We start from the raw sequence: 26,966 nt of genomic DNA, 5'->3' as shown, positions 1-26,966 counted from the left end.
CTGGATGCAGTCCGCGACCATCTCACTTAGACACTCGGTTGTTTTGGTTCATACCCAAGCGGGATTGTTGTGTTCTAACCTGCCTAAAAAAAAACCACTGCGAAGGAAAACGCTCCAAGGTTCCTTTCAAAAGCTGAATATGTGCAAACACCCTTAGTAAATCAGGACCATAAGCATGAGTTCACCTGAAGCGGACCCCGAGTTTGAACGGCTTTCACACCCGATCAAACAAAGTGAAGTCGACTTGCAAACAACCTGAAGTCCATAAAAATGTAAGGAAGAAAAGTGAGGACATGCCCTTAGTGCTGCAGCTCGGTGCATATTTTGGATCCTGCTTTGAATAAAAACATCTACCAAATAAATAAGTAAATGAAAATGTAAATGTTCAGTCCAGGATCTCGACACCACACATTCACCACCTACTCTCCCGATTTACCCCATACTGCTTTTGAGATACTCTGTGCAGTACATGTTTAATATTTCAAACAATAATAACATTAATATTAATGATGATGATAATAATAATAGGACTTGTAATGTTGACTGGATAAACAGGACAGAACCATTCAGAGCACAAACACACACATCTCTCTCTCTCTCTCTCTCTCTCTCACACTCACACACACACACACACACACACACAGAAATCAGGATGCGTTAATGATCCACAATCACATCAGTTACCTTTAAGTATCATAAACAAACAAAAAAATGTATATAATATATATATATATATCTCATATCATTATCTCTAGCCGCTTTATCCTTCTACTGGGTCGCAGGCAAGCTGGAGCCTATCCCAGCTGACTACGGGCGAAAGGCGGGCCACAGGGCTGACACATAGACACAGACAACCATTCACACTCACATTCACACCTACGCTCAATTTAGAGTCACCAGTTAACCTAACCTGCATGTCTTTGGACTGTGGGGGAAACCGGAGCACCCGGAGGAAACCCACGCGGACACGGGGAGAACATGCAAACTCTGCACAGAAAGGCCCTCGCCGGCCACGGGGCTCGAACCTGGACCTTCTTGCTGTGAGGCGACAGCGCTAACCACTACACCACCGTGCCGCCCCTATATATATATATATATATATATAGTATGTATGAACCCCATTTATAAAGCCATTACCTACTAAACAGGTCACCTTGAAATAAGCAAGAAGTAAGAGTAAGAAGCTGAAGCTTCACCGATGCAGTAGGACTGGTCAGTATTGCAATATTACACTGATACTGTGATAAACTGTATCACAATACACTTTTCTGTGATATCTCACACACATCTGTAAATGTGCCGTGGACCAAACGAACGAAATTCAACACGGCTAAAAACCGAATAGGCCGATAAGTATAATATTTAATTGCAATTAGTTGCCAATACGAGTCACGATATAAGGTTACTAAAACCGAAAAACGTAATTGAATAACACGTTAATTAAGAAATAAAGCAAGTTTAAAAATGACTTCAGTTCCCCTTTGAGAGGTCTTGATAAAATGCTCGTGGCAGGGGATGGTGATGACCATGTCTTCTTGCTGATTAGAAGGAAAGAATTACAACTTTTCTGTTTACTTTGTTCAACAGGCTTGTGGTATCCTAAGCTAAATGAGAGTACTCTTACTTACTTTGTTGGGAATACTGTAGCATTTAGGTGGAAGAAAATGAAAAAGAAAGAAAGAAAGTGTTTTTTTTTTTCCCATGCAGTGCTTTAATGTAATCAGAACGACTATTTTTAATCACCATTGTAATGAGTGATTAAGAATTGCTAAGCACCAGAACTGGCTTTATTATGGAACAGGATTTGTTGCTGTAGGGTAGAATATAATTGTGAATGAAATGTGCTGTGATGAAAGCAAATTGCACAAGTTTACTTATTAAGAAACAGATCATGTGTTTGTACAAATGAGAATACAGGACCAGTGAACCGACTCAAAAATGCTGCCAGCTTTGGAATGAATAAACAGGAATTAAAGGGCCATGCTGTGTGTTTCATTATCTAATATATTATCGGACAATCTGTGCTGAGTTTCCCAAAAGCATCGCAGCACAAAGATTATCATTAAATGGTAGAGCAAGCAGCAGAATGAACGCTCTCTCACTCTCTCTCTGAGTTAAGATGGTCTTAGCATTAAGAGGCTTTTGGGAAACTCAGCACTGTTGATTCTCTATCTGACATACATATCGTGCCCATTATATGAGTAATCGTTGCATTGAGTTAGGCTCTTTATTAATTAATCTCAATGTACCAGTGTAAAAATATTAATAAATGATTGAATCATCCAGAATTGGTGGCATAAATGGAAAAGAAGCGGAGGGATTAATAGTAACAAGCCCGTCAATGATGGCGTAGCTCACTCCAGCCCCGTCTGGTCCAGAAGGAACGATCTAAAGTGGGCCACCTTCCTTCCGCAATAAATGTTGCAAGCTATATATAGAAGCTATTGTATATGCACCCTAGGAATACCAACCTATTTGCCAGAAAGAATCTAAAATGGTGAGGAATTGACCGAAAAGAAGCAATTTTTGTTGAACAACTCATTAAAGTGCATATCACAGGTAAATTCAGGAGCGAGATCAATGTAATTCTATTTTATATTAAACTTTGGTCAAATATCGGTTACATTTTGCATTTTGTGCAATTTTTTTACCTTGTGCAATACCAGAAAAATTCAGTTGAAATCAACCCATTTGAGGCGAAAACTTGGCATTTGGATTTCCCGGGAAACATTGATTTTCGTGACGTCATGTGCAGGACGCCTCCTTCTGAATCCTACGTCAGCACTGGTTTGTTTATGAGAAAACGACCTGATGGTTTTCTGCAAATTTCTTCAACGTTATCGCGTAATTATTAAAATAGTTAACAGATGTATCATAGGAGGGTGTAGCAACACCAATCTTAATGGGATTAGTACTCATCGTTTCCCAAAAGACCGGACAATGAGAGAGAAATGGGAGCGCTTGGTCTACACAGGCTGTGCACTGAAACCGTGCAAAGCTCTCTCAGCCTGCTGGCGCTTCCGCAGTTGACGTCACGAATCTGGCTCCAGACTCCCTTGGGATTTTTCCAGACGCATTTTGTTATTTTATTTTTTTCTGCTGTAGACAGATGGCCTTGTGCAAAATTACCCTTCTGGATGAGTGTGTACAGGGACATACTTTCATATAAAAAAAACATGAAATTGGTCCATAATATGCACTTTAAGGCTTAATTAGTCCATAACTTCATGAATAATTGTAATGAAACAAATCTGGGTAGAAGTTATATACACCATAGGTACCCCTACCTTCATGGCAACAAGAATCAAAATCGGTGAAGAATTGAGGGAGAAGAAGCAATTTGTATGGAAACTGCTCGTTAGGGATTGATTAATTACTCCATATCTTCATTATTAATTGAGATTATGCAAATTTGGGTAGAAACCATATGCACCCCAGGCAGACCTACCTTCCTGCCAAAAAGAACAAAAATCAGTGAGGAACTGCGAAAGAAGAGATTTTTGTGAAATGTGGATGACACCGGACAGACAACGGACAGCACATGATGGTATAAATTCATCACCTGTCAGCCGGATGAGATAATAATAATAATAATAATACATACATACATACATACACTATTCAAAAGTTTGGGGTCACCCAGACAATTTTGTGTTTTCCATGAAAAGTCACACTTTTATTTCCCACCATAAGTTGTAAAATGAATAGAAAATATAGTCAAGACATTTTTCTGGCCATTTTGAGCATTTAATCGACCCCACAAATGTGATGCTCCAGAAACTCAATCTGCTCAAAGGAAGGTCAGTTTTATAGCTTCTCTAAAGAGCTCAACTGTTTTCAGCTGTGCTAACATGATTGTACAAGGGTTTTCTAATCATCCATTAGCCTTCTGAGGCAATGAGCAAACACATTGTACCATTAGAACACTGGAGTGAGAGTTGCTGGAAATGGGCCTCTATACACCTATGGAGATATTGCACCAAAAACCAGACATTTGCAGCTAGAATAGTCATTTACCACATTAGCAATGTATAGAGTGGATTTCTGATTAGTTTAAAGTGATCTTCATTGAAAAGAACAGGGCTTTTCTTTCAAAAATAAGGACATTTCAAAGTGACCCCAAACTTTTGAACAGTAGTGTAAAGTCCACCAAAAGAGGTCAGGATGTAACCCCAGTGGCGTAGCTGCCCACAATCACACCAAAAGGCACACAAGGGTAAATATCAGTTAAGCAGTTAAGCTTGGTGGCAGTGCCAATGAAAGACTTTGGATTTGGATTTTTGGATGGTGGATATTTCATCACTTAATAACATTATTAACATTATTTGGAAAGCATTGATATAAATTGGATGTTTCTTTGTAGCCTGATGTAACTGTAATCATTTTTCTTTTATACCATTTGTGGCCAGTATGTTTTCAGTGACATCCTTAACTGATATTATTCTTACTATATACTGTACGTTAGCTGATGCGTTAATGTTTCACATTAATGAACGCAAACATCTTCCATTTCCTGTAACAGGAAGCAAGTGCACCCTGTGAGTCCAATCTAGAGCATGCGAGATTGGGGGAAAGGGCCGGTGCTTTCTGCTGGTGTCAGTTAATATCAGAGCTTTCATCCTACCTGCGACAATCATTTGAAATTTGCTTATCGGAGATTTTATTAGGAAGAAAAAGACTGTTTTTGGCATATTTTTGAGTAACAACTAAGAAGATTGAAAGCATTGAAAAGGGTTCGGAAAAATTCTATGCTGTAGACATCCTGTCGGTTAAAGCTAGATGGCCTTTCGATTTCAGCTGACTATGGGCGAAAGGCGGGGTACACCCTGGACAAGTCGCCAGGTCATCACAGGGCTAACACATAGACACAGACAACCAGTCACACTCACATTCACACCTACGGTCAATTTAGAGTCACCAGTTAACCTAACCTGCATGTCTTTGGACTGTGGGGGAAACCAGAGCACCCGGAGGAAACCCACGCGGACATGGGGAGAACATGCAAACTCCGCACAGAAAGGCCCTCACCGGCCACGGAGCTCGAACCCGGACCTTCTTGCTGTGAGGCGACAGCACTAACCACTACACCACCGTGCCGCCCCTGGCCCTTTGAATGCGTAGGAAAATCAGTACATTGGGCTATATCAAAACAATCTAACATTGCCTTAAAATCTTTAGTAAGTAAGTTATCTGAGTGGTCAAAGTGGATATTACAATCCCCCAGTAAAATAATGTTTGGAGACATAGCACTGAAGGAAGTTAAAATAGTTGAGAGTTAATCAATGAAAGTATTTGATGGTTTGGGTGGTCTATAGAGCGTAGCGATAATAATAGGTGTGTGTCCATGGAGTTTAACAGCCAACATCTCAAACGAGGATTGCTCAGGTTGGGAGAGCAGCTCTAATTTTGCACCCTCACGATAGATTAACGCGATACCACCCCCTCTGCTGGAAGTACAAGGTTTGGACAGGTAAACAAACCCAGGTGGAGCATCAGCGTTAAAATGTAAGAAGTCATTTTGCTGCTGCCAAGTTTCCACGAGGCATAGATAGTCCAGGTCATGATCGGTAATAAAATCATTTATCAGAAGGGCTTTATTTGTAAGTGATCGGACGTTATAGATGGCAAACTTTTGGGAGCCAGTGCGTGAATATGCAGTTGACTCTGGTATCGAAATTAGTTGGCTGTGATCGACTTGTCACCAGTCAGGGCTCTTCTTCTTACGGCCTCAGGGGTCAGTTGACCAGTGGGGGCTAATTGTCCCAACCTTGGCGTCACCGATATATGTTTATTTCTGTAATATCTCAGAAAATATCAGGCCATTCTGTGGCTGGGAAGTTATTTAATTTGAGGGGATTAAAGCAAATAATGTGCATGAAATCATTCGCTTCACACAGTCAAGCAGACAGAGGAAGTCTGTATGTGTGTGTGTGTGTGTGTGTGTGCATGCGCAGGTTTACCTTTGACCTTTGTCGCTAAATGAACAGCTGATCATACCGAGGTGCTCGCTGACCGCCGATATTTATTAGTTTGGTCCTGCGTTTCCTTTCCTTCGTATATAACAAAGTCTTTTCTTCTCGCTTTCCGTTACTGTAGTCGGTCTTTGACTTTTCATTCGCACACTCACGTCCTCCATTTTCTCTCCTGTTTCAAATTTGTATCCCATAATGCCTTGCACGAACAGAGAAAGCCCACCACGTGATGCATGACGTAACGTAGTATCTTGAATTGGGTCATGGTGAAGCAGGAAAAAAATAGCGAAGAATTTAGGGCCAGATGGCCGTAAATACATTAATTTTTCTATTTTTAAAAAACAAATAAAATTGGAAGTCTATAATTCGAATACAGTAGCTTTCAGTCCACTAAACAAAAATAACTGGGTGTCGGGGAAAATTCTTTTTATGACCTACACTTGAAAAATCTGAAAGGCAGTCTACCTTTAATTCAAGTGAAATAAGCATGGTCATTGACAATCGAGTATGCCAACACTTGACACGCTTGCTTTTTTGAAGTGGTACATCATAATCCCTCTTCAGAAGGCATTGGTTTTACCTTGGATACTATGCTAATTCCATTGTTTCTATGCGCTACTCTGTAATGTCATTTCCATCCAGATTGATAATGTCAGCGTTTCTCTATAATCTACCTCGATAATCTTCCAGCCCAAAATCCGGACTGTTTTTCCAGTCACTCAGGGTTGATCTGTTTACCTGGAATGACATCTCAATTATTTTGCTTTTAGCTTTAGGATACACCACAATATCACATTTTATAAATAAATATACAGTATAATGGCTTTGTAAAATGTCTTTCTATCCCCTTGTGTGAGAAAATTACGCCTGCTGGAAACTCATCCTGCTGCATTACGACTTCATAACTGTGTGGATGTGAGAGTTTTATCATGGTGAAGGTGTGCAAATATTTCATTAAAATGTCAGCCTGAGAGAATAATAGCATCCCATTAGGGCTGTATTTGTCGTGGTAGGCTGGTAAGTGAAACCCGTTTTTTACAAATAATAGTTCGCTTCCTTGGAATCGTCAAATCATTAATTTCAAAGTGCACCAACACAAAGGAGTTTGCACCTGTCTTGCTCTTTAGGAGTTAGCTCACTGCATGAATAATGTACATAAATTAAAAAATAACAAGTGCAGTCATTTTATTTCTAAACCATTTTGTCATCAAAGCGTTTATTATATAAAGGATGAAAAAAATACAGAGTACCAGTTAAATGTTTGGACACCCGACTCTACTCATTCCTTCATACATAGATAGATAGATAGATAGATAGATAGATAGATAGATAGATAGATAGATAGATAGATAGATAGATAGATAGATAGATAATTTTATTGAACACAAGAGCGACTCATGCTGGTTTCCATTGGAGATGTGTATAAACTTATGCTAATACTCTATATCTACATTATTAAATTTGTAAAATATATAATATAACTAATGGCGGCATGGTGGATCACACTGTCGCCTCACAGCAAGAAGGTTCTGGGTTCGAGCCCAGCAGCTGACGAGGGCCTTTCTGTGTGGAGTTTGCATGTTCTCCCTGTGTCTGCATGGGTTTCCTCCGGGTGCTCCAGTTTCCTCCACAGCCCAAAAACATGCAGGTTAGGCTAATACATAGTTTGCACATGACGTCACAGAGTCGGGGATTCCCTAGTGGCAGCCATCTTGCGGGTCAAGCTTACCGTACGGGTCACTGAGCACACATTGTAATGCGCGAGTACAAAGTCTTCAAAAGAACCCAAGCAGGCTATTTAAAGCTAGCAATGGTGCACACCTGTTGTATTCACGGCTGTCGTAATAGGTCAGATGATGACGTCAAGAGGAGCTTTTATGGAATTCCCACTGTACGGGAGCACGAAGGCGAGCAAACAAAGAAACTCAGCATACAAAGGAGAAATCTATGGCTTGCGAGAATCAACTGCAAGGATTATCAGCCTCCCAAACACAGCAGAGTCTGCTCCGATCATTTTATAAGTGGTAAGTTGTTTAAATAAACAATCAATTGTGTTTAAGTTTGTTTTTGGAAACCAAAACATCATGTGAACAATCTCTGGAGAATGCCTAACTGGAACCGCTGAGTGTACGTTTACATTGTAATGTACACTTAATATCGCTCGTTTGTCACGTTTCTATTTGACACTTGTCACTTCACTCACGCAAGGGTCATTTTTGAAAAACATTTTAGGTCTATTCTGTATGATTTGATTTGTGTTTAATCAACTTATTACGGTTGCATAACATTCAACAGTCTATTTAATGCAAGAATATATAAAGTTGTATATATCAGACAGCCTTTAAAGTATGATGAAGTCAGTTTCAGGCTTTGGAGCAGGCTTTGGCAGTTTCAGGCTTTGGCAGCCCTGCAGAGTCACTTGAAAATGCATCTTTGTCCACTTCGTAGGGGTCAATTCCCCCAATCAAGGCCAGTTTGGCTGCATACCGTTGTCGTGAGATGTCGTCTAATGTATCTATATACTTCTGTTTGCTTGATTTTGCCGACATTGATCTTTATTTTAGAAAACTGACTATATAACTTCATAAATTCGTCCGAGATAACGTAGCCGGTAATGGCAATGGTCCGTTTTGTTTGACCCACAAGATGGGGGCTGGAGGGCTTTCCCCGGAATGCTGTGACATCAGTGAAAACTATGTATTGGTGGCTCTAAATTGACCATATGTGTTAATGTGTGTGTGTGTGTGTGAATGGTTGTTTGTGTCCACGTGTCAGCCCTGCGATGATCTGGCAACTTGTCCAGGGTGTACCCCACCTCTCGCCCATAGTCAGCTGGGATAGGCTCCAGCTTGCCTGCGACCCTGTACAGGATACATGGTTCTGGTATTTATTGGTTGCAAGCTGCATAAATATTGCAACAGTAACACTGCAAAAACTAGCCATCCTAATATAAGGAAAAACATAATAAATTTGAGAACATTTAGACTATAATCAAGTGAAATAATCTGCCAGTGCAGTAAGATAATTACACTTGGTAAGACATCTTAGAATAAGTTGGTTGCAATCTAGAACTAGGTTTAATAATCTCAAAATTAGTGTCTTGTATTCTTCTAATAAGAAATGCTAGATCGTTTTTCAAGATATTTTCACTAGCTAAGATATCATTTTTTGCAGTGAAATTATGTGACCAATAAATACTGTTAAAGAGAATGAAGTGAAAATGGCAAATAATCCTGTTTCAAAAACTGTCCTAAATAGAAAGGAAGTACAGCCAGAGGTGGACAAAGTACCCAACTTCACTACTTAACTCAAAGTTCAGATCCCGCTGGTCAAATGTTACTCCGATACAAGTGAAAGTTGTCCAGTCAAATTTTTACTTAAGTTAAAGTACTGAAGTACTTGCTTTTAAAAATACTTAAGTATTAAAGTGCTGATGACACGTTTTTGATATCTTTGGCGATGTTTTATAACATAAAAAGTAATTCCCGATGATCCATATATTAATTCACGAAGGCGCCTATTTTACAAGTTATGATAAAAAACGCGGCTATTTGGGCAAATTTGACGGGGCTGCAGCACCCAGGAGACGAAGGAGGAGGAGGAGCTATATGACGTCAGCGAAAGAACCTTCCTCCTAACTTACCAGTTTGTTGTTGATGCGACAGGTGTTCAGTTTGTCATTATTAGTATTATTATTATACATTATTATACATTATTTTATATATATATATATATATATATATATATATATATATATATATATATATATAGTTATTATGCCTTCGCGTTGTGTTGCCGGCTTTTGCTCCAAAACCCACAAGGATGGGGTAAGTTTATTCAAGTTTCCCAGAGATCCCGAGCTGCATGCGAAGTGGGTGAAGCAAGTCAGGCGCACTCGTGACAAGTGGGAGCCCTCACCAACATCCGTCCTGTGCTCTGAACACTTCAATTTGGATTGTTTTGACACCCTTCCCAGCTTAAAGGAATCTCTTGGGTGTTCAGTTCAGCACAAACGTGTGTTACTACCATCAGCAGTGCCTACACAGTGTTGCCAGATTGGGAGGTTTCCTGCCCAGTTGGGCGGTGTCAAGTGCATTTTGGTGGGTTTTGAACATATTTTGGGCTGGAAAACATCAGTAGTATCTGTTGCCAGATACTGCTGAAGTTTTCCAGCCCAAAATATGTTCAAAACCCACCAAAATGCACTTGAAACCGCCCAACTGGGAGGGAAACCTCCCAATCTGGCAACACTGCCAGTATTCCGGAGGGGGTCTACTAGTAGCTATGCCGGATCCAAAGACAGTCCTCCTGTCAGAACATGTGTTGTGAAACGACATAAGATAAAGGTACGTAGAGCTATAGATTCTACATGATAATCATAAATGTAATCATAAAGTCGGCGTGATATCAGTCATGTGTTTGCTTGTGAAAGCTTGCGGGTTTCATGTAACTGCCACCTAGCAATGAGAGGCAAAGGGTAAAGAGGGTAGGCTATCATAGATTCTATTCGGAAGAGATCAACACAATTCTAGACTCCCAGAAGAGGAAGAGCTAGCACTAGAGAGTTCACCGGCGTTTTCATGCGCCATTTCCATTGAGTAGAACCAGAGTAGAACAGCCAGTGAACCGCAGCGTGTTCTTCCGCTAACGTCACAACATGGCCGCGAGCCACGGACCCAGTTTTCTTGCACTGTGCAATTAAAAGTTGGATATTTGCATAACAACAGCTTCTTTTCACGTAATTATAACAGAAATCTAACGTTTGCCATGTTGTATAGTTTATTTAAGAAATTGCACAGAGTCATGTTCGTGTCATCAGCACTTTAAAAGTACATTTTCTGTCAATGCATTGTTGTATTATTGCCACAACACTTACAAAACCTAACGCCTCTGAAGCAACCGACTGAATTTACTGACTCGCTTGTAGAACCTGTAGAGCTGAAGCTCCACCTGACATGCGAGCAAACTCTTTTCAAACTCGAAATCATATTGGGTAGCTAACGCTACTAGAAAAAAAAGATTTCTGCATTCTGTTTATTTGGCAAGATTATGCGAAAACATATTTCTGAAAGGACTTCAAATAAGTTATTCATGTTAGCATAACTCCGTTTTTACATGCTAACTAACAGTAATAATAATAATAATAATAATAATAATAATAATAATAAATGTTATTTATAAGCATCTTTCAAGGTACCCAAGGATACCGAACAGTAAAAAACAAACAATAAAAAGCAAAACAATAGGATAAGAACAACAATAATAAGATCATGAGAAATCAATAATAATAATAACATTATTAAAAATCAGAGAAAAAAAGCCAAGCTAAAGAGATGTGTTTTTAGCTGTTTTTTGAAAGTGGACAGTGTTGAGCATTGGCGCAACGCTAGTGGCAGGGCATTCCACAGCTTAGGGCCATTAACACTGTAAGCCCTGTCACCCATAGAGCAGAGCCGAGAGTAAGGGACTGCTAATAGGTGGACATCTGTGGAGCGAAGATTTAGAGGTAGCTGATATGGAGTTAGGAGATTTGATAAATAGGGAGGGGCCTATTTATTAACAGTGTCCAAGTTAACTAGCTAAACCCATAGAAAGTCATTTGACTAACCAGACTGCATAGCTATTGCAACGTTGCTGCTAGCTTTAAAGCACAGACAACTTCACTGCAAGCTTTCTCTTCGAATAAAACATTTACATACCTCAATATGCTTCCACAGGTTTTTGTCAGCCATGATGTGGTTCGTTTTAGGCAAACAAAGCAAACATTTAAAACAAAATGAATGTTTATTCCTTTTAGAAAACTGAAATATGGGTTCATGGGCCATGGATGTGTGTGCATTCCCCAGAAGAACCACCTCCTTCCATTCTGCCATCAACTGATCGTGTTCAAATAATGCTGCTGAGAAATCATTGATCTTGATTTTATACATTCTATGGACGTAATGTGACCCTAGTGATTACTGATTGGCTCTCAGTGTCACCTGGGAAAAAAAAAACAATCACGTTTTAGAAAAGAAAAGAAAAAACATACACTTTCAAAGCCGCTTCATAGTAACGAGTAACGAGGACCTTGACAGAAATGTAGTGGAGTAAAAAGTACGATATTTGTCTTTCAAATGTCATGAAGTTAAAGTCTAACAGAAATAATACTCAAGTAAAGTATAGATACTCAAAAAGTGTACTTAAGTACAGTACTCAAGTAAATGTACTTCGTTACTGTCCACCTCTGTGTATAGCCTTTGTGTTGGTATTATAATAATGATAGATAGATAGATAGATAGATAGATAGATAGATAGATAGATAGATAGATAGATAGATAGATAGATAGATAGATAGATAGAACTATACACTGTATAAGAGAAAAACTGAAATAATCTCCGTTTAAATAATTATAGTAGTAAAAGAGCCGTTAAAAAATGATCAGAGACTGAACTGGAAAAGGAAAAAAAATCCAATAACAGTGAAGCGGGGCACAATAAAGATATGTAAGGAATGTGGGTAAAGGTGAGAAAATAAGAGGAGGTAATCAAAGGGAAAAAAGTCAGGAGATACTTTTCTTGGGGAAAATTCGATCGGATACAAAAGTTTAACACATAAGCCAAATACACGCGATGGGAGTGGTAAGATGGCGGCCAGATGGCTTCACTCTGCAGAACCTGTGAGCTCTCCAGATTTTATATAGAGCTCAGTGAGATTTTTGTATAGCTTATAATTTTTATGCTAATTCGCCGCTAGTGAAACGCAAGCAAGCAGTAGGATGGAGACAGAAGGAGATGAGCTCGAGAAGGTCAGCTGTAGTTTGATGTGTCAAACCTGGCATCATTTTCATACTCTCACAAGAAAGGCAAGAAAGGATTTAAAGGGCACCTACAAAAGGTTCGTCCCCTACATGTCCCCATTTGTCTTTTCACACAATGACGTGCTGACTTCCAATGCCACTCTCAGACTGATCAGAGATCTTTGCTTCTCATATGCAGATATGAAGATGGTCTGTTCAGATGAGACTCACTTAGGGCTCGTTCTTTGTTTAATCTTTCATCACAGGTTGAAATTTTGTCATAGTTCAGGAATTATTCTCACCTGTTCTGAACTTATTTTTATTATTCTCACTTCTTTCACTTCTTATTTACATGACATCGAGTAGCCACTTTATTAGGAACATTGACCTTTTTTTTTAGGAACAGTTGCCGTATAGTTACACTGACAAAGGCCTTTCTGGTGCAATGAACAATTCGTGAGATACTTTTTATTCGATTCATCAACGGACAGGACTATAATACTATTCTGTCCACATTCACTGGATAGGAGCAATCACGCACTCTGATTGGCGACTCTACTACGAGGATATCAGCTCATATACGATGAGCAGAGAAAAACAAAATGGCGGAGCGTGTTGCTGAAGCAACTGAGGATAAAATAAAAACTACTCGAAAACAAAACCCCAAAAAGTGTTATCAAGTATTTAAAAGAACCAGAAATAGCTAAAAGAATCGTTTATTTGTTTGTCCCCCCCACCCCACCCCAATATCTCCTGTTTCACACTCCAGCCCAGTCAGTGGCGGTAATGTGCCTTTAAGTTGGTTTTCCAACTGCCAAAAAACCCTGAAGAAGAAGAGGAAAGAAAGAACAAAATTACAAAAAAAGCAACAAAATATGGAATAAAAGTATTTGATGGTATGAACCAGTGATGGGAATAACGGCGTTAGAAATAATGGCGTTACTAACGGCGTTACTTTTTTTAGTAACGAGTAATCTAACTAATTACTTTTTACATCGTTATAACGCTGTTCCCGTTACTTACAATAAAATACTATGCGTTACTTTATTAAAGCTGTTCTCATCTGGCACGCTGCTCGCTCAGCCTTTCTTTACTCTGCTTTAGTGTGGGGCGAGGAGACACGAGACAACGGCACAGTAAGCCAATCAGAGTAGATTTGGACAACAGACGTAGGTAGGCCACGCCTACTGCACTACTGCGCGCTCTTTCAATCGGAAGACACAGCGATGGCGAGCGGTCAGCCCAGCACTGCGCTTTCACACTGGAAATACAGCCATTACTTTTCATTACTTGAAATAAAAGGCAAGAGTGTTTACGTGCAATGCACATTATGTCGAGGAACAAAGCGTTTGTCCTCGTCAGTGGCCAGTAATTAGTAACATAATTTTAATAACTACAAAAATATATTACATTTGATAGATGTCTTATCTCACATTGTCCCACAAACATATTAATATAGTGTAGATAACGTTACTAACTGGTTCTGTTAAGTGTCCATTTCAGTCATTAAACACATTTAACATTCACTTTTATTATGATTACACTAATTGAATTTGATTTTTTTTTGAGGGGGAACAAAATGTAACGGAATAATTACTTTCCCTGGTAATTAGTTACTTTTACGACAAAGTAACTCCGTTACTAACTCAGTTACTTTTTGGGAAAAGTAACTAGTAACTATAACTAATTACTTTTTGAAAGTAACGTGCCCAACACTGGTAAGAACGTATCTTTTTTATTTTTCAAGAATTATTATGATAACATTTTTCACAAATTGCTAGTGTAATTGCGCTACGCGTCTCGTCAGTTATCAGCTCATGTACAACTCGATCTCGTGGAATAACTGTTAAATGTAGATAGTATTTAAAGCTAGACGGCCTTTCGATTTCATAAAATCGGTGAAATTTAGTTCCCTCTGAAATTTGTCCATTGTGATATAGGTTTATTTCTGCAATATCTAAAAAAAATAAATAAATAAAAAAATAATTAACCCCCCCCCCCAAAAAAAAAAAATCAGCCCATTCTGTGCTTGGGAAGTTATTTAATTTGAGGGGATTCCCGAGCAAATAATGTGCATGAAATTGCTCGCTTCATGCAGTCAAGCAGACAGAGGAAGTCCGTGTGCGCATGCGCATGTTTATCTTCTTCTTCTTCTTTTGGGTTTTTACACCAGTTGGCATCCACAGTGCTGCATTACTGCCATCTACAGGTTTCCCTTTGAGCGTGCACTGACAGTTCCATCATTCTGTCGCTAAACGAACAGCTGATCACACCGAGGTGCTCGCTGACCGCCGATATTTATTAGTTTGGTCCTGTGTTTCCTTTCCTTCGTATAGAACATAACGTCTTTTCTTCTCGCTTTCTGTTACTGTAGTCGGTCTTTCACGTTTCATTCGCACACTCACGTCCTCCATTTTTCTCTCCTGTTTCAAATTTGTATCCCACAATGCCTTGCGTGAATGGGGAAAGCCCACCATGTGATACATGACGTAGTATCTTGAATCGGGTCATGGTGAAGCAGGAAAAAATAGCGGAGGATTTAGGGCCACGTGGCTCTGAATTCATTAATTGTTCTTAAAAAAAAAAGTAAAAATTGAAGTCTCTGATTTGAATTCAGTAGCTTTCGGTCCACTAAACAAAAATAATTGGGTGTCAGGTAAAATTCTTTTTATGACCTACACTTGGTGGCGGCACGGTGTAGCCTCACAGCAAGAAGGTCCGAGTTCGAGCCCTGTGGCCGGCGAGGGCCTTTCTGTGCGGAGTTTGCATGTTCTCCCCGTGTCCGCGTGGGTTTCCTCCGGGTGCTCCGGTTTCCCCCACAGTCCAAAGACATGCAGGTTAGGTTAACTGGTGACTCTAAATTGAGCGTAGGTGTGAATGTGAGTGTGAATGGTTGTCTGTGTCTATGTGTCAGCCCTGTGATGACCTGGCGACTTGTCCAGGGTGTACCCTGCCTTTCGCCCATAGTCAGCTGAATGAGACCTATACTTGAAAAAATCTGAAAGGCAGTCTAGCTTTAAGGTTTGGACCAGCTTGTGTCCTGTCCGTCATAAAATTCCCTGTGAATGAGCTGTTTCTATAGAAATACTGATATATTAGACATTAGAACAAGTGCATTGATATAAACCTGTGATTCGAATCAACACCTTGCGACCAGACAGATTGAGAACTGACGTGTTGTGGTTTAAACAAATTTAATCACAGTTTACACTTGGATTTACAAAACCTGCATGAGGACAGAATTAAATTAAAAGATTGTCTCGCATATTATAATTTGATTATCCTTGAACTCACCTCTCCGTCTTGTTAGGTTATAGGATTATCTCATCTTTTAACCTCCCACTCATATATTGGCTCTCCAAAATGATTTGCATTTGTTGTGACGACAGCCAGGGCTTTTCGTCCTCCATCATCTTCATCGATCCGCGCCCTGAGCCCTTGTTTGCTTGCGTCCTCATACATCAGTGTTGTCATATATTTTTCCATGCGCCGTCGTCTGTCTGTCAGCTACTCTATCAAAAGCTGTGTTTGACTTTTGCATCTTGTCCATTTGTCATACTGCTGTTTTTTCGCTTGTGATGCCCCGGAGGGATTTTTCCGCTTGCTTGGGTTCCGTCTTGATATTGCCGCTTGGGTTGTTTTGATATTACCATTTGTCTTCACATGCTGTGAGTACAGGACCGGGCTGATGGATCCGAGATCCAAACAAACACAAAACAGCTAGTTTGTAGCTACGTCGGTTGGTTTGACTGCACTTTGTCTTTCAAGGTCAACATCTGCTCAAGTGCTACTCTGACTAAGCTTTGCTTGTGCATATTAATAATCATGCTATACACAATATTTATAGTGATATATTAGGTTGCATAAGGGGAAAAATAAAATGAGAACAAAGAAATTAATTCTAATAATTTCTATCAGAAAATAAAAAATAGCCTCAATGAGGCTGTAGCTCAAACCGCCCACTGTTGTTGTGCGTGAGTTTGAAATCTGATCAGAAGGAGTAGCGATTTTTGTGAAATTGAATATGACCCCTCTGTAGCCTCATCCATAGCAGGTGGCACCACCTGGTGAGCAATTCTTGTTGGAATATGTCTTTAGAGTCTTCTGGCTGAGTTTCAGTGAAAACATCCTAGCAGTTCATGAACAGTAGAGTTTGGTGTGACGAGTCACCCAGAATTTTCAAACACCATAAAATGTTAAATACAACAGGTGGCGCCACCATCTTGACAACTTTTATACATACCAACCTGGGGGACATTCCATATGAGTTTGAACCAAATCTGATCACTCCTATAGGAGGAGTAGCAATTTTCATGAATTTGCACATGACCCCCTGTAGCTTCATCCATGGTAGGTGGCACCACCTGGTGAACAAATCTTATGTCTTTAGAGTCTTCTGGGTGAGTTTCAATGAAAACGTCCCAGCAGTTTACGAAGAGTAGTGTTTAATGTGACGAGTCACCCAAAAATTTCAGACACCCATAAAATTGTAACTATGACAGGTGGTGTCACCATCTTGACAACTTTTATCCACACCCACTTGGGGAATGTTGTATGTGAGTTTGATTGAAATCCGATCAATCTTGTAGGAAGAGTAGCAATTTTTGTAAATTGTGGACGGGCAACGGATGGACAATGCGTGATCACATAATCTCATCCAGCCTGGCCTACGACAGCTTACATTTTTCATGTAAATGACTTGTGTGAGACTTCGAAATGTGAAGTGTCAGCACCGGCATTTTGAAAACTGTTTTCCAAACAAAATATTGCACAAAAACGAGTTTAAATGACGATTACTGCCTACTTTTTTTCAAACTTTCCTGATTGCTATCAAAACAAAACAAACTTCTGGCTTGATTACATCAGCATTCAAAAGAGGGCGCGTGCGTCTTTTGACAATGTTGACAGATGTTGGTCACTTTGATTTCCGCTGTACTGTTACGTACGCGAGGGGGGTGGATGTATGTGCAGAAGTATTCAGTTTAATAAAGTGCAGAATATATATACAGTGAGAAAATATATACATGGGCAAACAATCCAAAATGGCAGGCAAGGTCAAAAACGTGATAACAGGCAAAAGTCGGTCGAGGCGCAAACAGGACATCAAAGGCTAAGCGAGAACAAGAACGAGAAACAGGCACAAGAATCAAGAAACATGAAATCAAGAACACGGGTTGAAAGGCTCGGTAATGCGTACTTGCGTATCGTAATACTTCACGATGCAAATGCATCAGGACAGTCCTTAAATAGGCAAACACATAGTTCCTTAATTGAGCTCAGGTGCGCCTTGTTCACGGTGTGCATGCTGGAGTCCACTCAGCACCCGCACAGCCTGAGGTGCGCCTTCAGGTGGACGCGCCACAGCGCGCAGGACTGACATGTACGTTTTATTTCCGTCCTACGATGTCTCGCACAGGTCTCAGCGAATCTCGTTTACGGCCATTGCTTTGACATATGGACTGATATATTACGTAGTATAGTTCAAGCACTCATAAGTTGCTATAGCAGTGACAAAGTAGCGATCAAAAATGCATTCCGATATTTAATAAAATGAGAGAATTTTGGGCGGCACGGTGGTGTAGTGGTTAGCACTGTCGCCTCACAGCAAGAAGGTCTGGGTTCGAGCCCCGTGGCTGGCGAGGGCCTTTCTGTGTGGAGTTTGCATGTTCTCCCCGTGTCCGCGTGGGTTTCCTCCGGGTGCTCCGGTTTCCCCCACAGTCCAAAGACATGCAGGTTAGGTTAACTGGTGACTCTAAATTGACCGTAGGTGTGAATGTGAGTGTGAATGGTTGTCTGTGTCTATGTGTCAGCCCTGTGATGACCTGGCGACTTGTCCAGGGTGTACCCCGCCTTTCGCCCGTAGTCAGCTGGGATAGGCTCCAGCTTGCCTGCGACCCTGTAGAACAGGATAAAGCGGCTAGAGATAATGAGATGAGATGAGATGTCGTAAGTGCTATGACACCTTCCTAAAACGCTACCCAACCTTTTTCAGTAGTACAAGCACGCAAAGTTTCACTGACGTAGCTTACGTAGTTTCTGAGAAAACTTGTCCAGATTGAGTCCGCTTGTACAAAGTCCAATAACAAAAATCAAGGGCTATAACTCTGAAAATAATAATTTCTCGTAAATGATTTTCGAACTCAACTTAGATCATGAACAGTAGTATGAGCACGCAAAGTTTCACTGATGTAGCTTATGTTGTTTCTGAGAAAACGTCCAGATTGAAACAGACGGACGGATGGATTCCATTCCGATATCCCCCTGGGCACTTCGTGGCAGGGGATAAAAATTATTTCATTCTAATTCACTCAACATACGACTCTCTCATCTGTCCATTTGTGTAATTTGTATTGGACAATGTGTGCTCAGCCTGGCTATGTTTAATTTCTCCTCCAAAGGATTTTCGGTGAAAAACAAAGGATTACTGAGTAAATAATCTACCTTGTTCATGTTCACTACACCCGCGACTGTATTTCACATTCGCCTTCTCAATCACTGCTCATGATGTGATGTGTCAGCGAAGCAGGCTTAAAAAAAAAAAAATCGAACCTAGTGGGTGTGTCACTGTGTGTAATCACATGACACGACTGTCATTGACGCACTGACTGCATGAACAATCTACAGTCTGGGCTAGAAAGAAATCAGCCCCAGCCTTGCTTCTCGATTCCTCATGCCATGTGGGATGTTTTTCTTACAATCAAAACAGTCTGAAAGAAGACATCTGTCATCTAAACTGCAAATAATCTCATCTCATTATCTCTAGCCGCTTTATCCTGTTCTACAGGGTCGCAGGCAAGCTGGAGCCTATCCCAGCTGACTACGGGCGAAAGGCGGGGTACACCCTGGACAAGTCGCCAGGTCATCACAGGGCTGACACATAGACACAGACAACCATTCACACTCACACTCACAACTACAGTCAGTTTAGAGTCACCAGTTAACCTAACCTGCATGTCTTTGGACTGTGGGGGAAACCGGAGCACCCGGAGGAAACCCACGGGGAGAACATGCAAACTCCGCACAGAAAGGCCCTCGCCGGCCACGGGGCTCGAACCCGGACCTTCTTGCTGTGAGGCGACAGCGCTAATCACTACACCACCGTGCCGCCCACTGTAAATAATGAAAATAATAAAACATTAAAACATATACACGTAGTGTGATCCGTATCGTGATCGCATCTCAGACGCATTGTGAACTTGTCTCTGAGATATTATGAAGTCCTGACACCTGATTTATGCTTTTCAGTTGAAGTAGATTTGAACGTGTATAAAAGAAAGACATCAGACCGAAGATAGAGTCCTGTAACATCCTGCACTCAGGACAAACTGTTGCTACGAAGATACAAAGCTTGGCGTGGCCTGATAACACAGTATTTGTCCGACCTACTTGCTGCGTCCTATCCACTGTGCTATTTCTGCTCTCTTCACTCGGGCTCACTCTCTTTCAGGAACTCAGACAAACAGGGACAGTGCTTTCTGCTTTCTGGAACCATTTTAACAGAATTAAAGTCCTCATAAAGACATAATTATAATAAATATGTGTCTGTTTTTCCGACCTGTTATTATTCTTACTTCATTTTTAATATTTTAATATCTTATTTGTATGTTGTTGCTGTTGTTGTTGTTTTTACCTTTTATTGTTTTTTGTAATAGTATTGTAATAGTAATAGTTTTGTTGATGTTATTCAAAAATTTATCATCATGTATTTTTTTTTTATAGTTTTTCAACCATGGCGGCACGGTGGTGTAGTGGTTAGCGCTGTCGCCTCACAATAAGAAGGTCCGGGTTCGAGCCTCATGGCCGGCGAGGGCCTTTCTGTGTGGAGTTTGCATGTTCTCCCCGTGTCTGCGTGGGTTTCCTCCGGGTGCTCCGGTTTCCCCCACAGTCCAAAGACATGCAGGTTAGGTTAACTGGTGACTCTAAATTGAGCGTAGGTGTGAATGTGAGTGTGAATGGTTGTCTGTGTCTATGTGTCAGCCCTGTGATGACCTGGCGACTTGTCCAGGGTGTACCCCGCCTTTCGCCCGTAGTCAGCTGGGATAGGCTCCAGCTTGCCTGCGACCCTGTAGAACAGGATAAAGCGGCTAGAGATGATGAGATATTACGGGAAAACAGCTGGCTCAATCTTCATGAAACTTTCAGGACAGATAGGGATTGGTCTCAAATAGAACCTCCAACATTCTGAGGGTCATCCGGTCAAGGTCAAGGATTTTGTGGCTACTGCTTCATATAAAGGCGGTAGCCACTCACTATGTCATCGTGCTGTAAGAATGTAAGAGTGTAACAATTGTGCAGTATGTTGTGAGAGCAGTACGGTGTGTTCTGATTGGCTGAGAGCAGTACTGTGTGTTCTGATTGGCTGAGAGCAGTACAGTGTTTGCTGATTGGCTGAGAGCAGTACAGTGTTTTGTGGTTGGCTGAGAGCAGTATGGTGTGTTCTGATTGGCTGAGAGCAGTACGGCGTTTTCTGACTGACTGAGGGCAGTACGGTGTGTTCTGATTGGCTGAGAGCAGTACGGTGTGTTCTGATTGGCTGAGAGCAGTACGGTGTGTTCTGATTGGCTGAGAGCAGTACAGTGTTTTGTGATTGGCTGAGAGCAGTACGGTGTGTTCTGATTGGCTGAGAGCAGTACGGCGTTTTCTGACTTACTGAGGGCAGTACGGTGTGTTCTGATTGAGAGCAGTACGGTGTGTTCTGATTGGCTGAGAGCAGTACGGTGTGTTCTGATTGGCTGAGAGCAGTATGTTGTTTTCTGATCGTCTGAGAGCAGTAAATATGGTACCAAAATACCAAAAAAAAGTCAAAATTATTGATAAGGACATTTATTTTTTACTGTTTTATGTGTAGTTAATTGAAACCTTCCATTTAATGCACAAAATAATTGCATGTAATTATTTGTTTATTGCAAAAATATTACATTTTACTAAAATATTACATTTTATTTATGTATTAATTTATTTGATTGTGTATTTGTTTGAAAAAAAAAAAAATAATAATAATAATAATAATAATAATTATTATTATTATTATTATTATTGCTGTTGCTGTTTAACCTTTTTATTGTTTTTTGTAATGGTATGTATGTAATATGTTTTTATTTTTCAAACATGTATTATCATCATGTAATTTTTTTTCTTGTTTTTCAGCCATTTCTTATATTGTTTATTGTATTTGGTACCAAAATACCAAAAAGTCAAAATTATTGATAAAATTGTAAAAAATATATGTCCTTAATATGTGTGTGTGTGTGTGTGTGTGTGTGTGTGTGTGTGTGTGTAGTGAAATGAAGCCTTCCATTTAATATACAAAATAATTGCATGTATTGATTTGTTTATTACTGAAATATTACATTTTATGTATGTATTCATTTATTTGACTGGTAGGTTGTTTGAAAAAAAACATTATTGTTGCTGTTGTTGTTTATTTTTGGTGGCTGGCCATTTGTTTAACCAAGCCAAGAAAATCAGATGAGAACATCTTTATCCTGCAAACGTTGGAAAACATCGACAAAATCCAGCGCGAGCCTTTCCCTGAGTCCGAACCTGTAGGACACTGGGGAAATCATGACCTACACTGACATTTTCTCTTCCTGCATGTGATGGACACTAATCTGCAAAGACCACACAGTGGAAAATTCATGTCCTACCTTCTGACGTATCTCCTCCTCCATTTTGACGGGCGAGCCGAACTCGGCCACCTGGCGCACACCCTCGCTGGCGTATCCTCCGTATTCCCACAGCACATAATTCCTGGAGTGAGACGCGCCGATCAGAGCGGACCAGTGATTGGCTCGGCCTGTTAGAAACAAAAACAATCATCAGAAATGCAGCAGTCGGATTTTTTTTTAAATCTATCCATTATACAAGTCCGTCTGAATGAGCTGTTACTATAGAAATGATAACGTATCAGCATTAATACAGTATCAACTTGTGATCTGCCTCGGAGTCAGTATGAGTGTCTGAAAGTTAATCAACGCCTTCTGACAAATCATCTCATCTCATTATCTCATTATCTCTAGCCGCTTTATCCTTCTACAGGGTCGCAGGCAAGCTGGAGCCTATCCCAGCTGACTACGGGCGAAAGGCGGGGTACACCCTGGACAAGTCGCCAGGTCATCACAGGGCTGACTCTGACAAATCAGAATCTGGATATTCAACTGTGCTATTGAATAATAATAATAATAATAATAATAATAATAATAATAATAATAATGCATTAATGATTAAACTTGTGAAGCTTGTTAAGAATATGTTCCCATAATAACACACACACACACACACACACACACACACACACACACACACACACACACACACACACACACACACACAAATTAGAATAAACAGGGCTGCTGTTATTTCACTAGTTTCTAGTCTCTGTGCAAGAACTAACACACACACACACACACACACACACACACACACACACGCACACAAATATTAGGATAAATAGGGCTGCTGTTATTTCACTAGTTTCTCGTCCCTGTGCAAGAGCTAACACACACACACACACACACACACACACACACACACACACACACACACACACATATTAGAATAAATAGGGCTGCTGTTATTTCACTCGTTTCTCATCCCTGTGCAAGAGCTAACACACACACACACACACACACACACACACACACACACACACACACACAATTCATGATTATATCCAGATGATTCTTTGACATTGTCTGGAAAGTCCAGATCAGTGCTTTAGGAGTTCTCCTCTTTCTACTGTTTCCTAAAAGTCTTCTGCTGTTGTCCCTCAACAAACAGCTGACCACATGCTTTCACACACACACACACACACACACACACACACACACACACACACACACACACACACACACACACACACACACCAGTAATGACTAAGAGGGAGGCAAAGATCCCACTTCCTGTCTTAATAATCACCTACACGGGAGGCGTAATTATGAGATGTGCTATAATTTGATTACACATTAGCTCACTGTTTACTAATGAACACAGGAATAACCCATTTTACGGTCTGGATCTGTTAGAATGCTGTTTCAATAATACACGTTAAACCAGTGATGTTTTGTCTTTAGGGTTGCTTCAGTTATACTTTTTAAGCCGCATTAAAATAGCACACAAACATACAAAAGTATAAAAAGCATCAGTAATCGGCTTCCAGTTGCTACGCTGTAACTGTCAGTAACTTGTGGAGTAGGGGGCATTTGGAAGAGAGTAGCAGGCAGACCCAAAACATAAGCAACGTTGCCACTGCGATGTGGGAAAAAAAGGCAGCAGATCCCAGGGGCCCTCCCTTGAAAAATGTTTAAAATACACATGATGTAAAATGGGGTCATTCTGTGTGATCCAGAATGCTACATTTTGCATCTCAGAGTAAACAAATTGACGTTCTTGATTTCATAATTTAGGTGAAAAATATCAAATGTACAAAAATGAAAGTAAAGCTTCTGATGATTTTTCATTCCAATTTGACCCATTTTCAAGTTTTATGGGTCAACTTGTAATATATGTAGTAAATTCTTGACTATTCAGTTATTACTGTGAAGGTCGAAACCATCTTCAAAATTCTTCAGCGGCCTTGGTGTCGAAAGGAAAATGGCAACCGTAAGGAAAACTGTTTTAAGATTAGAACAACAACAGTGAAAACAGGGATCGTGTGAAACTGATATTTCGTAAACTTCAACTATCAGAACTAAAGACAAAATAATTTAAACGAGGAACTGGAGTTAAAGCTTGAATCAGTGTAAATTATTCTTAATATGATTTATTCGTTTATGTATTTATACTATGATTAAACACTCGATGCAGAAGTGTTTCTGAAACTTCAATTGTAATTCAATTAAACAAAAGCTAACACGCATTGCACTTTTTACTTGTCTACTGTGGAACTTTGTACTTCATTAACGACAATAAAGATCTCAATCAAACAAACCATGCGATTTTTAAGAAGTAACAAAATCCATGAATCAACAGACTTGACTTTTCTGAAGTGTCAATCTAACTGCGAGATAACACATACACAGTACTGACACAGATACGATTAAACAATAATCATTATTATAGCGCAGACATGATTCTTGCCATCTAAAAAGATGGCTTTTCTCAGTGAATAAAAACAAATAAAGCATATCACTTAAAATGCAAGGAAAATGTCAATTTTGGATGAAAAAAAAACTGTGAGTAGCTGGCGATAGAGCATTTATTGGCAGCTAAGTTGCTGGCTGCCAGCAGTTACTGACATGGATGGATGGATGGATGGATGGATGGATGGATGGATTTTTCTCATCTTTCTGGGTTCACTGGGAAACAGTGAAAAGTTAAACCCGGCTTATCTCCACATCTGTTATTACATCCAAAGCACTACAGGTCTCTGGCATTGTTCTTTTAGACGTAACTTCTACAAGTTTATCTGTAAATGTTTACTGAATTTGGCTTACAATCACTCGCCTACACTTGTGCCGGTTGCTGGCAAACGCAAAGCTCACCAGGGAACATGGCCACATAAACAAATCTGCAGTTGCAATGACGTCATGTGAAAGTCCTCCATAGCAGCATAAAATTATACATTTTTATTCACAGATTGTAAACATAGATAGATAGATAGATAGATAGATAGATAGATAGATAGATAGATAGATAGATAGATAGATAGATTTTTTTTAAATGTTTGTATGGCCTGCAACAAGACTACAATCTCATCTCATCTCATTATCTCTAGCCGCTTTATCCTTCTACAGGGTCGCAGGCAAGCTGGAGCCTATCCCAGCTGACTACGGGCGAAAGGCGGGGTACACCCTGGACAAGTCGCCAGGTCATCACAGGGCTGACACATAGACACAGACAACCATTCACACTCACATTCACACCTACGCTCAATTTAGAGTCACCAGTTAACCTAACCTGCATGTCTTTGGACTGTGGGGGAAACCGGAGCACCCGGAGGAAACCCACGCGGACACGGGGAGAACATGCAAACTCCACACAGAAAGGCCCTCGCCAGCCACGGGGCTCGAACCCGGACCTTCTTGCTGTGAGGCGACAGCGCTAACCACTACACCACCGTGCCGCCCCCTAGAGCAACATATTATATTTTTTTTCCTTCAAAAACCAAGATTTGAGAAGTTTCCTTGTCTTCATTTGGATTGGCGTTCACATAAATTGGACGCTAAGGTGGCCACCTGAATAACTCATCATCACAAGCTGCGATTTCTTTCCTTGAGAATTTGTCCAAGATGTGTATCCACCATTCGGTTGACAGACAATGACAATCTTAAGCCAAGAATCAACATTTTCATTTTTATTTTCCCGCACTCTCCCCCACTGCACCGGGCCCGGGTATTACACGCATTGCTCCACCCCCTACTTCATTTCTTAATGAAACCCTTGTATATTTTATATATGTCCATCCATCCATCCATCCATCCATCCATCCATCCATCCATCCATCCATCCATTTTCTTCCGCTTATCCAAAGTCGGGTCATGGTGGCAGCAGGCTAAGCAGGGTATTCCAGACATCCATCTCCCCAGCTTTCCAGTTCCTCCTGGGGGATCCCAAGGCGCTCCCAGGCCAAATGAGATATATAATCTCTCAAGCGTGTTCTGGGTCGACCCTGAAGTCTTCTCTCAGTTGGACGTGCCCAGAAAACCTCCAAAGGAAGGCGCCCAGGAGGCATCCTAATCAGATGCCTAATCCGAACCACCTCAGCTGACTCCTTTTGACATGAAGGAGCAGCGGCTCTACTCCGAGATCCCTCTGGATGTCTGAGCTCCTCACTCTAAGGCTGCCACCACCGCCACGGTGACCTGCTCAGAGCGAGACGTAGACGGCCGGTCGTGTTGTTTTCAGTGGTTGTTTTCAGCCACCCTACGGAGAAAGCTCATTTCAGCCGCTTGTATCCAAGATCTCATCCTTTCAGTCACTACCCAAAGCTCATGACCATAGGTGAGGGTTGGAACGTAGATTGACTGGTAAATCGAAAGCTTTGCCTTCCGGCTCAGCTCCCTCTTCACCACAACGGTCCGGGACAACGCCCAAATTACTGCTGACGCCGCCTCAATCTGTCTGTCCATCTCACACTCCATTTTACCATCACTTGTGAACAAGACCCCAAGATACTTGAACTCTTTCACTTGGGGCAGCAACTCACTCCCAACCATCAATAGTCATCTCGATGTATCAAACTATCGAGATGTCAGGAAACTCTAGCAAAACTCTC

The 26,966-nt window shown here is 40.7% G+C and overlaps 1 protein-coding gene across 2 annotated transcripts in view; it reads right to left on the bottom strand.

The window, feature by feature from the left end:
• spon1b (spondin 1b) overlaps positions 1–26,966 on the bottom strand; it is a 298,589-nt gene that overhangs the window by 194,469 nt on the left and 77,154 nt on the right. For both annotated transcript variants that reach the window (XM_060927069.1, XM_060927070.1), the window contains exon 6: positions 22,399–22,547. In XM_060927069.1, coding sequence (XP_060783052.1) covers positions 22,399–22,547 — 149 coding nt within the window. The remainder of the gene's footprint in view (positions 1–22,398; positions 22,548–26,966) is intronic.

The sequence above is a fragment of the Neoarius graeffei genome, chromosome 8 (genome assembly GCF_027579695.1).
Source record: "Neoarius graeffei isolate fNeoGra1 chromosome 8, fNeoGra1.pri, whole genome shotgun sequence".
In the NCBI taxonomy this organism is placed as follows: domain Eukaryota; kingdom Metazoa; phylum Chordata; class Actinopteri; order Siluriformes; family Ariidae; genus Neoarius; species Neoarius graeffei.
The sequence above is the reverse complement of the archived record's forward strand: the minus strand, read 5'-3'. Positions and strand labels throughout refer to the sequence as shown.